This window comes from Antechinus flavipes, chromosome 4, assembly GCF_016432865.1.
Source record: "Antechinus flavipes isolate AdamAnt ecotype Samford, QLD, Australia chromosome 4, AdamAnt_v2, whole genome shotgun sequence".
Lineage (NCBI taxonomy): Eukaryota > Metazoa > Chordata > Mammalia > Dasyuromorphia > Dasyuridae > Antechinus > Antechinus flavipes.
Genome location: NC_067401.1, coordinates 104,607,566 through 104,623,647, shown reverse-complemented (window position 1 = coordinate 104,623,647; position 16,082 = coordinate 104,607,566). Strand labels below are relative to the sequence as shown.

The 16,082-nt window shown below is 34.7% G+C and overlaps 1 protein-coding gene across 4 annotated transcripts in view; it reads right to left on the bottom strand.

Moving 5' to 3' along the window:
- The window catches only part of LOC127559698 (SLAM family member 9-like), a 48,486-nt gene that overhangs the window by 31,821 nt on the left and 583 nt on the right, over positions 1 to 16,082 (bottom strand). For all 4 annotated transcript variants that reach the window (XR_007953190.1, XM_051993659.1, XM_051993658.1 and 1 more), the window contains exon 2: positions 2,472 to 2,807. Coding sequence is in view for 3 of the 4 variants with exons in the window: in XM_051993659.1 (XP_051849619.1) it covers positions 2,472 to 2,807 (336 nt within the window). In the remaining variant the exon portion in view is untranslated. The remainder of the gene's footprint in view (positions 1 to 2,471; positions 2,808 to 16,082) is intronic.

Sequence of the window (16,082 nt, the reverse complement as noted above, 5' to 3'; positions counted from 1 at the left end):
CTTATTTTACTTATATTTTTTATGCCAATCATAATGATTGGGGAAAGAAAACTGATTATCAGAGATTTGAAACAAAAGAATATGTTTACTTAATTTCCTTTTTTCAGAGTTAGCAGACCAATAGAGTATAAAAATACTGTAACTAATCCTATTAGATAATCCTAACCAAAATCATTAAGCCTAAAATATTTTAATTAGTAAGGATACTTTGCTATGTTTCTAGACTTGAGCAATTTTTTAAAAACCAAGTTTCATATACTATTTTATGATAAAAGATGAATTGATATAAGAAACATTTAAGTTGATTTGGGCCTTAATTGAATGACTAGAAATGAAAAGTAATATGTTTTGTCAGGATTTGGCAAGCGATCACCAGGTGTCTACCTAGACTATTTCACATTTTTAATCAATTATTCAGACAAGAGAGTAACCATCTTATTAAATCTACAAAAGGTACTATTACTGATTCAAAGTCCAGTACTATATATTACTATATGATCTTCTGAAAGGGTGTTGGTCTTGAAGAATAGAGTATCCAGAAAGAAACAACCATAACTGATGTTGAAAATCTCAACAGCATGTCATATAAGAATAGACTGAAAGAATTTAGGTTGAAGAAGAGAAGACTTGGGGGAATCATGGTAACTGAATTGAAGTATTTGATGAACTATTACTTGGAGAAGAATTATACTTATATTGCTTGGCTACAAAGGGTAGAACTAAAAAAAAAATGGGTAGAAGCTGAAGAGAGACAGATTTAAGGTCTTGAAAAACTTTTTAACAATTGAAGTCTGAAAGTGCAATGGATTGCCTCAGATGGTGGTGCATCTCTCCTCAATGGAAATTTAGTGAGTATGGTATGCTAACTTCTACATTTTTTTGGAAGGGATTTTTGTTCATCTTTACCATCACCACCATCATGTTAATAAGAGCTAGCATTTCTATAGTACTTCAAGGTTTGCAAAATATTTTGCAAAAATTATTTTATTTTATTCTATCACCAACCCTGGAAGGTAGATGTTATTGTAATTATTATTATTTTCATTTTACAAATGAGGAAATAGAGGAAGACAAAAATTAAATGATTTGCCAAAGTCACATAATCAGTAAATGCCTAAGGCCATATTTGGACTAAAGCCTACTTCATTCCAAATCCAGTAATCTATCCACTGTACCACCTAAATATTCATGTAAACCTGTTTTAGACTTGTTCAGATTGTACTAGATGTCCTGTGTGGTCCTTTCCAATTATATGTTTTTCTCCTAAGCTAAGCAAAATTGGACTCTGAATTTAATGTCTTTGTTTACTGATCTGAACTTAGTTTATTTTTTGCTAAATCCTGTAATAAATCAGTTTCTGCTGTATATAAGGTAATGATTTAAATGTGTGTTATTGTTACAACTACTTACTGTGAGCATGGAAAAGGACTGTATTTTTGAATTTGAAGTCATAGGGAAAAATCTTCTTCCTTAAGGTAAGATCATGATTCACATGGGTGTTACTATTCTAACTACTTACTGAGAGGGTGGAAAAGGACTGTATTTTTGAATTTGAAGTCACAGGAAAAATTCTTCCTTAAGATTATGACTAGAAAGTCAGGATGTCACACTTGCTGATGGAACAGAGTAAAGGCATGGGAGTGATATTCTTTGAAGATGACTGCCCATTTGACTTTTCTCTTATATAGGAGAGCTCTAACTGCTTTCCATAGCTCACATACAAGGTGACCTCCTATTACACCTAATTCCCTGGGTATGCTTCATGGTGTGTCTAGATCCTTATCATTCCTTTTTTTTTTTTTTTTTTTTTTTTTTTTTTTTGTAATCCATGGATAGAGAATAAATAACCCTCTGAATGGAAGTCATACTGAACCTTCTCTTTTTTTCTTTTAAAACACTGGTACCTTTATTTTATATCACCTTTATTTCCAAACCTTCCCCAAAAGGTCTTCTGTTATAACACATTAAAGAGGGAGAGAGGGAGACAGAGAGAGAGAGAGAGAGAGAGAGAGAGAGAGAGAGAGAGAGAGAGAGAGAGAGAAAGAGAGAGAGAGAGAGAGAGTGACAGAGAGAGAGAGCGACAGAGAGGGGGGGGGGGGAGGGAACAGCTCAGCAAGACTAACCAAGGCATTAACTGTATGAGATTATATGCAGTGTTCTACACCCATAGTCCCCCACTGCAAAGAAGGAGAAAAAAAAGTAGAGTGGGTAAATTTCAAAGTAATAGTAATTAGTTTTAGAGTTCATGCACAGGGAGGTCTGAAATGATTCCTCCTCTAACTCATACTGGTTCTTGTACCGTAAGCAAAACACTTTACCATTCAGTGCCTCCAGCACTCTCTAGGACCATACATTGTGTAACAGGTACCAATCTGCACTGGTACAGAGTTTCCTCACAAGCATTTCCCTATATCAAGGAAATTACAAATCCAACTTAAAAAAATTTATATGTAGTTAAGCTTATGACTTACCATAAATATGTAGGAAGAACTTTTGAATAATCATTTCAGTTGAAACTGAATTCTCTAGGATTATTTGCCCTTTGTAGACATTTTCATCTTCTGTTGTCAGATTGTAGATTCGCAGAGAGTAGCTTTCATTTTTGAGGACTTCTAATCTATTTTCGTACTTGGAATCAGTATATATTATAAAGGGGTCTGGTCCTTTTAAGTCGACAGTGGCAAGAGCATTTTGAGATAGCCAGACAATAGTTCGAATCTTGTTTGATGACATCTTCAAAGGTAGAGTGATTGACTTCCCCACAGTCCCCATAATCATCCTTGGGACTTCTGTGGAGACGGCTTCTTCTGCAGACAGACACAGTAGAATAGAAAAACTGCAAGGATAGCCTCCTTCCCCGAACTATTCCATCCCCCTTCCCATTCTTCTTGAAACACTCTAGCTTACAGAAATGACAGTCAGAAATAGATTTGGGGTATTGAGTTTTGGTTTTGCTTTGATGTCAACAATTGTACAAATCTACACTTGTACTTTAAATAAATAGAGGTCCCTGCTCCAGATTCTGACTTGGCTCATGTTTTTTTTTTTTTTTTTTTGTCTCTGTCTCCTCTCCTCCTTTGATCTACATCCCTATATCACTCAATTTTTAAGAAGAATAACTAGAATTTGTGTAACACTTTAAGATTTGCAAAGCACTTTACATGTTATGTCATTTGATCCTTGTAAGCTAGAAAGGTTGAGGTTATTATTATCCCCATTTTATCAATGAGAAAACTTAACCAGAGAGAAGATATACTGATTGATCAGAAAGACAGAAGCAGGATTTGGATCCAGACCTTTCCTGGCCGAGTCCATCTCAATACCACAGGCTTGTCACATCTTGTACATCTCCTTTTTGTTTTCTAGGAATGAGTAACCACTTGGCAGCTGCCTCATGGAACATCAATTACTGCTGTTTCAATTCAATTAAATAGCAATTTTTTGAGCATCTACTATGTGCCTATCATTATGCTAGAGGCTATGGGGAGTAGAAAAGACAAAGTCCTTAGGCTTCAAGCTGAGGCTAGAAGAATAACAACATGAAACAGATAGAAAACAATTTCCAGACAATCTTTTAGTGTGTTATAATATGATAGAAACACAAATATTGATGGAATTTAAAATAAAAAGTTTATTGTTGTCCTCAAAGAGGTTCATGAAAGAGATGAATCTTGAACTGGACTAAAAGAAAATGAAGAATTGGTGTTGGGCCAGAAGAAAAAGGAGGAAATTCACCATGATTCTCCTCTTCCAACCTTTCAGTATTTTCTTAGCTTAAAAAGTAGGGCTTTAAAAAAAATTGAAGTGCCTTAAGATAGGTACTTTGGGCTGGATGTTACTGAAGTCTTGGAAATCCCAGAAATAAAATCTATGGGCTAACCTATGATAGGATTGTAGAGGATAGACTTCCTCTCCCAACCCCCATGCTCTACAGTCATTATTTCATTCATTCATTTTCTAGGATTCTGGAATTCCCAATAGTTTACATGCTTTTTCTTTATCCCTATCTTTTTAAATCTACTTACCCATATTCTCTGATGGGTAATTGCTGGAGGGACTTGCTATCAAAAGAATTTGGTTAGAAACCAAAATAATCAAATTAGAGGGTCATAGTTTAAAAACTGGAAGGATTCTTAGACAGTAAACTCTCTCATTTAATAAAAGAAGAATAAAAAAGAAACCAAGACAGGTTAGAAAGTTAGCAAATAACTTCAGTAGCTGCTATGTGCCAGGAACTGTATAAAGCATACAAAGAAAAACAAAAGAGAATCTCTGTTCTTAGAGAGCTCACAGACAATATACTAAGAACTATGTAAAAATAAAATACATACAAGATTCAATAGAGATAATCAACCGAAGAAAGGTACTAAATTAAGGGGGATTTAAAAAGTATTCCAGAAGATGGGATTTTTCAGCTAAGTATTTGAAGGAAGCCAGGGAAGCCAGGAGGCTTCAGCCAGTGAAAATCCCTGCAGTCAGGAAATGGAATATCTTGTTTGAGGAAAACAAGGAGGCTAGAGTTAAGTGATTTGCTCAAAATCATACAAAAGAATAAAGTAATAAAAAACAGGATCAGGATTGAATCACAGGTCTTTGGATACCTTATACAGCAATCCATAATGCACTAATAAGGTATTTAGGCTTTTAATTTAACCTTATACACTTTGAGAATTCCTCTTGGATGGTTTTATTTGGGATCCAAGGATTTCCCAAGACTGGCCTATTCTCAGCCTTTTGGGAACATTAATTTCCATATGCATAGAAAAACAGTTAGAGAAGTCTGTGAATCCCTTATATTTTATAGTCCTGTGCTTCAGATTTCCTGTGTAGGAATCTATTTCCTTGCTTGCCCCAGCAACATGAAATTCACTGAACCCTCCAAAGAAAGAAAGCTTCTCCAAGACAAAAAGTCTTTTTTCATATAAGGAAAGCTGGATTTTGGGAGAAGAGAGAATAAAAATGAACAGAAGACATTAATAACCAAGAACCTCCAATTTACATAGTGTTTTTGGTAACAAGATATCCATATTATTATCTCAAGTCATCCATCCATCCATCCATGCAATCATTAATTCTCTCATTCATACACTGAAGCATAATGTACGGTGAGTCATTCTTGGAGTTAGGGAGAACTGAGTTTGCCATTCTTTTGATATGCACTGTTTGGGTTTCTTTGGGAAAATCATTCAACATTTTAGTGCTCTATAAAATCATAAATTGAAGAGAAGATATTTATCTTTTTTGGTATGGTAATTTCCTTATTTAGTAGTTTTCTATAACAAAAATTTTTTTTAAAAAGTTCCCATCTAATTTCATTCATTCATTCCTCTTGTACTATATATAAGGCATTGGGATAAATACAGATGGAAAAGATAATGCCTCTGACACTGAGGAGCTTACAATCAAAATGATAATACATGGACATAGATAAATACAATACAAATAGTATATAAGTCCATAAGAGGACGAAGGGCTATAAGAGCAGCTGAGGGACTGGTTCCTTCACTAAATTAGGGGAGTCAGATAAAGCTTTACAGAAGAGATGACATCTGATTGAACTTTGAAGGACATAGAGTTAGGCCTTCTAAGTATGGGGAATAACAAAAGTAAAGAAGAAAATTAGCATATGGTATATAATTTGAGAAGAAAGTCTCTGACTGAGGGAATCAAGGAAGGCTTCACAGAGGTGGTGGTACCCAAGTTAATCTTTGAAGGAAAGATAAATCAAAATGAGAAAAGAGTACATTCTAGACATGGTATAAACTTTATGAGAGTGCATGGAAGCTGGAAAAGGCATGGTTAGAGAAGACTTGGTAGTTCAATTTGATTAGAATGTAAATTTTGTGAAAGGATGTTATGTGTAATAAGTTTGGACAGGTATGTTGAGGCTAGATTGTGCAAAACTTTGAAAATCTGGCTAAGAAATGTACATTTTATTCTAGAGACAAAAAGTCTTTGGTCAAGGTTTTGATGTAGTAAGATTAGGTTTAGAAATATTATTTTGATAACTGTGTGAATAGCATACACAGGGCTTAGTCACTGATTGATATATCTCTCAGGAAAGAGGGGAATAAGAGATATTTTGAGATTGCAGATATAGATATACACCATTATCCCCAAACTGGGGATCCATTGGGAGTCTCGCTGAATTATACCCTTTGAGTTAAGATTTTCTTTTTGGTGAAACATTTGGGATTAAATTACTTGCTTGGATCCCATGGCTAGAAAGTGTTAAGTGTCTGAGGTCAGGTTTGAACTCAGATCTCCTGATTTAAGGGCCAGTACTCTATCTACTGTGCTATCTAAACACTGCTCCTTGGGTAAAATCTTTAGGCATAATTTCATCATTTCCCAGAGCTGGAGTGGATAGACCAGTCATGTGCCTTTTGGATCACTGTATCCTCACATATGACTTAGGCACAAGCAGGAGTTGAAAGACGTTACTATGATAGACAGGGCTACTTTGGAGCTGACCACTAGACTATTATCCTAAGAGATGACTATTCTTTTCTATGTTTATTTTAAATGACACATTTATCAAATGTCTTCTATGTTCAGGATGCTAAGAATACAGAGATGAAAATGACAGTGCATAGCTTCAAAGAATGTATAGCCTAATAGGGCAGAACATGTGTAAATAGACAAACATGGTACTCTGTATAGGAAAGATCCAGAAAAATGCTCTAAAAAAGTTTGAGGAGGTAGGGACCCCATTCAATTTGGCAGAATCAGGGAAAGCTATATTCTGAACACCTAATTAGCCAAGTAAAAACCGCCCAAACTCCTAGTATACATGCTTTAAATTTCCTCTTATTTTCTGTTTCCCTTTTTGATGCCTATGATGGGTTCTTTTTAAAACAACAGAACACAGCATCAAATTAATTAAAATGGTAAAAAGGAAGTCTCTGAACAGACTAAGTGGCTCAGCTAGAATTGGGTGAGGGGAAACCTCAAATTGCCAGTTTGAAATCACAAAACCTCAGGGCTACACTTAAAAGTCAGTTGAGAAGATGAGCTTCTGGTTTAAGCCTGTCAGAAACAAGCAATTGTCTCTGGATAGCTGATGGGATATTCCAGAATCTCTGAATCTCAAGGTTGACAGAGCTCAGGAGCCACATAATACAGACCCAACTTGAATACAATTCTCCTACAACATAGCTGATAAGTTGTCTTTTAGTTTTTGCTCAAAGACCTTTAAAAAACAGGTACCTACTATGTTCAGAGGCAGCCCATTCCAATTTATAAATACTTCTAATTGTTAGGATAATTTTCCTTATATTAAACCTTACTTCTCCTCATTGCCAATTCCAGAGAAACTAGGTTTAGACCATCATTCACACTATATACCAAGATAAGATCAAAATGGAGCAATAATTTAGACATAAATGGTGACATAAGTAAACTGGGAGAATGTGAAAAAATACACATGTCAGATATTCTATGGATAAGGAAAAAAACATGAATAAACAAGAGATAGAGCGGATTACTAGAAGTAAAATAGATAATTTATGATTACATGAAATTCAAAAGTTTTTGCATAAACAAAATTAACACAGTCAAAATTAGGATAACAACAAACTAAGGAAAATTTTTAAAAGCATTTTTCTGATAAAGGTCTCATTTCTAAAATATACAGTGAATTGAGCCAAATTTATAAAACAAGAGCCAAGTTGTAGGATATAAAATGAACTCATACAAATCATCAGCATTTCTATATATTATTGACAAAGCCCAACAGCATGAGAAACTCCTTTTAAAATAACTGTAGACAAAATAAAATATTTAGATATCTATTTGCCAAGACTAACCCAGGAACTATATGAACATAATTATAAAACACTTCTCAAACAAATAAAGTGAGATCTAAACAACTGGAATAATATCAATTGCTCATGTGTAGGCTGAGCTAATATAATAAAAATGACAATTTTAGTTAAATTGGCCTTAGTTTTGATACTGGTTAAGAAACAGAGTGGTAGATCAGTGAAATGGGTTAGATCCACACGACACAATAATCAGTGACTATAGCAACCTAAAATTTGATAAATCCCCCAACTCCAGCTTCTAGGATAAGAATTCACTATTTCACAAAATAGTTGGGAAAACTAGAAAATAGTATGTCAGAAACTAATCATAGACCTAAGTCTCATACACCATACCAAAATAAGTTCATATTGGGTACACAATTTGGATGTAAAGGGTGATACCATAAGCCAAAGGATAGTTTGCTTATCAGATCTTTAGAGAAGGGAGAAATTCATATCAAAGGAGAACTAGAGAATGTTATGAAATGCAAAATGAAGAATTTTGATTACATTAAATTAATAAGTTTTTTTTACAAACAAAACCAACAGAAACAATATTAAAAGGGAAGTACAAAGCTGGGAAAAAATTTAACAGCCAATGTTTCTGATAAAGGCCTCTTTTTTAAAGTAAATAAATATGTAAAAAAAAATCTGTCAAATTTATAAGAATACAAGTCATTCCCCATTTGATAAATGATTAAAGAATATGAACAGACAATTTTCATTTGTGGATGTACAATGATTCAATTTAAAAACTAAAAGGAATTATTAATGACTAGATATTTGCTTGACTATATTAAAATAAAAGCTTTCTATGTAACAAAAAGCATTATAATTAACAAACATAAAAATAAATTGTGAATTGTATTAAAACATCAGATATTAACAATATCTAAAATATATTAGGATTTATTATAAAATCAAAGAGATATGAAATAGAGACAAGATGGCAAAGAAAGGCTTAAATTCTCTACAGACCTTTCCGAACACCTTTAAAAAAAATCTTAAAACAAATTTTGGAGCAATAAAACCCACAAAGGATGGGGATTAAATCATTCTCTAGTCTAAGGCAAGGTAAAGGATCCACAGGAAAGGTTTTTTGTATTGGGTAAGAGTAGAGCATAGTCCAATGAAGTTCATGCCAGTGCAAACTGGTCCTCAGAAAACTAGGAACAGGCATCAGGAGTCATTGAAACAATAGTGGCAGTGGCTATTTCTTGAGCTCCCAGACCACAGATGATAAGGAGATCAAAAACTGGTCAATAAAATGGTGGAGAAATGAGTAACAATTGAAAAAAAAGTCATAGAAAGTTACTATGATGATAAAGAAGATCAAAACATAACTCAGAAGAAGACAAAGTCAAAACTCCTACATCCCAAAGCCTCCAAGAAAAATATGAATTGCTCTCAGATCATGGAAGAACTCATAAAGAATTTTAAAAATCAAATAAGACAGGTGGAGAAAAAATTGAGAAGAAAAATTTGAATAATATAATAAAACCATTAAAAAAAGGTCAATACCTTGGTAAAGGAGGCACACACAAAAAACCAGCACCTTTAAAAATCAGAATAAGCCAAATAGTAAGAGGTACAAAAATTCAAAGAGAAGAATGTCTTGAAAAGCAGGATTGACCAAATGAAGGAAAAAAGAGTTATAAAAAAGTCATTGAAAGAGGAACTCCATAAAAATAGAATAGGCCAAATGGAAAGGGAGGTTCAAAGTTCACTGAGGAAAATAATTCTTTTTTTTTTTTTTGCTCATTTTAAAAGGCTGAGGTCTGCTCTGAGGGCAAAGGGGAGATTGTCCCAAGCTTCCTCTACGGGTGGCTTCATGCTGCCCTGAGGTGGGTGCTGCTGGCTTCCTTCTTGTGCTGGGTGGGTGTAGTCAAGTCCCACATCATTCCGGAGTTCAGGGGCTCACTATTTGCCTTTTTTAGTTGCATTGGATGTCTCACAGCTAGTGTACTGATACACTGGCTTCTGAATCAGGACAGAGTAGCCAACACTGCTATATTTTGACTAAGAGCCTCCTTATAAATTCCCCCAGTGCCTGAATACCACACTGCCCTGGGTCCCTGTGCTCCACCTGCATTTGGCCACCTCCCCCATACGCAATTGAAACAAACATTTTCTGAAATTTTTCCAAAATATTTTCTGCTGGAAATTTATTATACTCCAAATATTTATATGTTCTGTCACTCCAAAACCAGTCCAGAGGTTTGATCTGGTATTGATCTGAGGGAAGCCAGAAAGACCTCAGACAAAGACCTGTCTACTCTCCACTATCTTGGCTCTGCCCCCAGAAGATAATTCCTTAAAAATTATATCTGAGCAAATGGAAGCTAATGATTCTAAGTGACATCAAGAAATAATAAAGCAAAACCAAAAGAATAAAAAAAAGAAAACAATGTGAAATATATCATTGGAAAAAAAAACTCACCTGGAAAATAGATCCAGTAAAGATAATTTTGACATTATTGTATTTCCTGAACCATGATAAAAAAAAGAGCCTAGACATCATCTTTCAAAAAATTATCAAGGAAAACTGCCCTTATATTCTAGAAACAGAGAGTAAAATTGAAGTTGAATGAATCCACCAATAACCTTTTGAAAGAGATACCCAAATAAAAATTTCCAAGAATATTATAGCCAAATTCCAGATTTCTCAAGTCAAAGAGAAAATATGGCAAGCAACAAGAAAGGAACAATTCAAGTATTGTGGAATCACAGTGAGGATAACACAAAGTTTAGCAGTTTCTACTTTAAAGGATAAGCAAGCTTGGAATATAATGTTCTGCAGGGCAAAAAAGTTTGATCACCTACTCAGCATAAGTGAATACAGTTCTTCATTGGGAAAAACTGGATATTCAATGAAATAGAGGACTTTCAAGCATTCCTGATGAAAAGACCTGTGCTGAATAGGAAATTTTACATTCAAATACAAGACTCAAGGGAAGTATAAAAAGGTAAACAAAAAAGGGAAATCAAAAGGGACTTCATAAGATTAAATTGTGTACACTCTTACATGGGAAAATGATACTTGTAATTCATAAAAATGTTCCCATTATTAGGATACTTATAAGGAACACACACACACACACACACACACACATATGTAGAGAAAGACACACAGAGACAGAGACAGAAACAGAGATAGAGGCAGAGAGAGAAAGGGGAGAGAGAGAGAGAGAGAGAGAGAGAGAGAGAGAGAGATCAAAAATATGAATTATCAATTTTTAGATGAAGTAATCAAAACTATCTATAGCCATATGAAAAAAATGCTCAAAATCACTATTGACTGGAAAATACAAATTAAAACAATTTTGAGGTACCATCTAATCCTTATTACATTTACCATTTTATTCTTAAAATAGCCCTAAGATGTAGAGACCAATACTATCTCCATTCTATAGATGAGGAAACTGAGCTTTAAAAAACGAGATTAAATCAAACTGTGCATACCCTTTGATCCAGCAGTGTTTCTACTGGGCTTATACCCCAAAGAGATACTAAAGAAGGGAAAGGGACTGTATGTACCAAAATGTGGCCCTGTTTGTAATGGCTAGAAGCTGGAAAATGAATGGATGCCCATCAATTGGAGAATGGTTGAATAAATTGTGGTATATGAATGTTATGGAATATTATTGTTTTATGAGAAATGACCAGTAGGAGGAATACAGAGAGGATTGGCGAGACTTACATGAACTGATGCTAAGTGAAATGAGCAGAACCAGGAGATCATTATATACTTCAACAACGATACTATATGAGGATGTATTCTGATGGAAGTGGATTTCTTCGTCAAAGAGATCTAACTCAGTTTCAACTGATCAAGGATGGATAGAAGCAGCTATACCCAAAGAAAGAACACTGGGAAATGAATGTAAACTGCTTGCATTTTTGTTTTTCTTCCCAGGTTATTTATACCTTCTGAATCCAATTCTCCCTGTGCAACAAGAGAACTGTTCAGTTCTGCACACATATATTGTATCTAGGTTATACTGTAATCTATTTAACATATATAGGACTGCTTGCCATCTGGGGGAGGGGGTGGAGGGAAGGAGGGGAAAAATTGGAACAGAAGTGAATGCAAGGGATAATGTTGTAAAAAATTACCCTGGCATGGATTCGGTCAATAAAAAGTTATTTAAAAAAAGAGAGAGAGATTAAGTGATATTCCCATGAACACCAATTAGAGTATCTGAGGCAGGATTTGAACTAGGATCTTTCTGATGACAAGCCAGTATTATTGCTATATACAATGAATAGACAGAGATGTTAAACCACAAGCCATCCTTTCTTTACATACTATCCACATGGTAAACACTGAATAAATACTTCTCAGTTGATTGATTCTGGCTTTACAGTATCTCATCCTTCCTGTCTCCATCTTTTAAGATGTTCTTTATGAATTGCTTTTGGCCAAAAAATAAAAATAATCAATATGTGACCATTTTGAGTATGATTTTAAATTTAAGTTGAATTTAATTCCTTGGACGATAGATATACAGTCTATAAGTCTAATCTTGAAGCGATTTTAGATTAAAAGGATTTTATGATTAAGAGCTTATGCTTAATTAGCACATCTTTTAAGTACTTACTGTTATCTTCATTCCATGATGAAACTCGTGTAACTTCTAAAGAAGAGTGCACTAACAAGAGAACTGTTTGGTTCTGCTCACATATATTGTGTCTAGGATATACTGCAATATATTTAACATATATAGGACTGCTTGCCATCTAGGGGAGAGGGTGGAGGGAGGGAGGGAAAAAAATCGGAACAGAAGTGAGTGCAAGGGATAATGTTGTAAAAAATTACCCTGGCATGGGTTCTGTCAATAAAAAGTTATTATAAAATAAAATAAAATAAAAATAATAAAGAAGAGTGCACTGATTCTGCCCCCCAGAGTTGGTATATTCTTTGTTTGGATGAGGGAGAGGGGAAGGTAGGCTATTTTTGCTCTGAGGCTATAGCAGATATTTAGCAGTTCAAACTTACCCTTTTAAAAATTCTTCAATCCCTTCCACATTTGTCTTTTGCTATTTATTTTTTTTTCATTTCCTCAGCCTCGGATTAGTCTTACCATTGACCTTTATCATTCTTTCATGCATGTTGCTAAATGTTGTTCTGCTTGAGAAAATTATACAAATGTTCCTTGATTCCATCCCCACCTATCTCCTCTAGTAGATTGTTCCTTTGATCAGTTTCTCTTATTAATTATTTTTTCCTCATTGACTCCCCTCAATGACTGTTCCAAATTCCTTTCAAGCCATCTAAATCACCATCTTCCCTAATCACTTAACAGAAGATCTCTCCTTAAATAGCACTGAAAAATGAAAATTGTTTCTTTTAAATTATTAAATAATGTATTTCAAATCACCTCAATAACGCTGTTTTCTCCTTTTTTTCTAGTCTTAAAGGTCCTTAATGTCAACCCCTTTACTTGTGCCATTGATTTCATCACCTCTCATCTCCTCAAGTATCTTGTACCTTTGATCATCCCCTCTTGCTCACTTAATTTTCAGTCTCTTTGTTCACTGGTTCCTTCCTTAATGCCTTCAAACATAATCAGGATTCCCCATCCTTAAATTCCACCCAAACATCTCAAGTTATTATTCTCCCTTCCATAGGCAAATTTCTAGGAAAAACTATACTGAGGGTTTTTAATAATATGTGTATGTGAGTGTGTGATAGACTCCTAAGGAAGTCTGATGAGGCCAGACACATATATGTGCACATAAACACATCTATATATAAAACTAGTTCACAGGCTAAGAACCTCTAATTTATTCTGTTACTTCCATTTTCTCACCTTCCAATAAATTCTCAACCTCTGTATTCTATCTTCAGTCCCATTACTTAATAGAAATGCTCTTTGAAAGGTCACCAATGATCCCTTTTTGCTTAATCCAGTGAACTTTTCTGCAATCCTTGCCTGCTTTGATTTCTTTTTGGCATTTAATACTACTTATCACCAACTTCTTTTAGACATTCATTTCTTCCTGGGTTTTTATGATGCTGCTCTGCTATTTATCAATTCCTCTCATTCTCCTCTGTTGGTTCACTATTAGTATCCGGATCCTATGAGTAAGTAGATAAACCTCATGTTTTGTATTGGACACTCTTTTTCTCTCTTTCTATTCTTTCCCTTTATAATATCTTCAGCTCTAATATATTCAATTATTTTTTCTTATCAAATGACTCGCATAGCTATATATATCACCCTCATTTTTCTCTTGAGACCATCTGAGGACCACCAAGTGCCTGCTTGATGTCTCATGTGCATTTAGATATTAAGTACCCCAAACAGAGCTCATTATCCTCCCTCAATCAACTCCTCCCACTTTACAACTTCCCTATTTCTCTGGAAAGCACCAGCATTGCCCAATCATCTTTTCTTAATTCAGTGCCTGTCACTTATTATTAAGTACTAAATTAAGTATTACATATTTAAGTTTTAAGTATTAAGCATTTAATAATTACATCTTGGTTGTTTCATCGTGGCTTCTTTATTCCCCCTCATCCCCCACCACACGCCCTCATCTCATATCCAATTGGGTGCCAAGTCAGTTCTATCCCCTCAATATAGTCTGTGTTCTTCCCCTTCTTTCTACTCATACTACCACCACCATAGTCACAGCTATGTCTAGACTATTGTCATAACTGTTCATTTGGTCTCCCTACAGCCAATCTTGTTCCCTTTCCAATCTATCTTCGATAGAGCTCCCAAATTGATATTCTTAAAACAGATGTGAACATTTTATATTCTAGCCAAAATGGCCTGATTGTTATTCCCCACAAATGATATTCAGTCTCCCATTTCTATAACATTACATGGTCTATCCCTAATGAACATTTCAGGTGTTCTGTGTCTGATTCTTGGAACTCCTGATTCTCTTGAAAATTCAGCTTCTGTGTCATTTTTTTCTTATATAAGATGTCTCTTGGTTCGCCTAGTTATTAGTGTCCTTTCCTCCATTCAAATGTTATATTTTGGAGTATATAATAGCTATCATTTGTATAGATTCCAGGTACAAGTCCACTATGTAACCTAGCTGTCATATATTTGTCAGTGAACATCTTGTCTTCCTCTAGTACACTCTCTGAAGTTGAATACCATCTTATTTTTTGTGTTTGTATCCCCAATGCCTCTTAGAGGTCCTGGAACATAGTAGGAATAAAATAAATGCTTATTGATTAATTAATAGCAATTATCCAAGCAGCTTGATGACTCAGTAGATAAATTTGAAGTCAGGAAAACTTGTGTTTAAATTCAAACACTAGTTGTAGTATGATCCTGAGCAAATTATTTAACCTCTGTTTGTCTTAATCCATTGGAGAATGAAATGGCAAACCATTCCAGTATCTTTGCCAATAAAACTTCATGGACAGTACGATCCATGGGGTTACAAAAAATCAGACATGATTGAACAGTCAACAACAAAAATCAGCCCCTACATCTTTATAGTTTGAAGAGTTCCCAAGAGACCAAACTATTTGTAGCAGTAATAGCAATGGGTGGGGAGCTGAACATCAGTTACTTAAATAGCTTTGGTTTACCAGAAAGAATGAAAAAAGCAGAAGAGAATTAACTAAAAACTAAAGGGAGTTATCATGGAGGTATCCTCTCTTTCTATTTTTTTTTAAAGCTAGCATTTCTCTAGCACTTTAAGGTTCACCACATGCTTTACAAATGTTATCTCAGTTAATTTTCACAACAATACTGGGAGATAGGTGCTATTATTGTCCTTATTTTACAATTGAGGAAATTAAGTCAGCCAGATTAAGAGATTTGTTCAGGATTACATGGCTAGCAAGTGGCCAAGGCTAAATTTGGATCCCAGGTCTTCTTCATCCTAGTTCCAGTATCCTGTAAGCCCCGCAATTCCATTATATTCCCAACACTCTTGGCATTGTCTTAATGGGGGAGCTGGTTATCTGAAACAACTTGGTGACAGAGTGAGTTTCTATCATCCAAGAGAACAACCTAGATAAGTTGGATACAGGATTATTCATTTTTGAGCCTCTACAATTTTGGAAGAATCTCTTAAGTTATATCAGTAACAAACTTCTCTAACAAAGCTTTCTATGTGCCAGATACTGGGACTATAAAGACAAATCTGAAAGAATAGAAAGGTTTTGTTCAGTATTGGTAGAAGTCAAAGGCACACCATGAAAATCACAAATTGCTGAACTAAGAAATTTGTTACATTTGCAAGTAATGGAATCTTTTCTGACAACTTTGGTTCTAGAGTCCGAATTTCTATGTCTCAGTG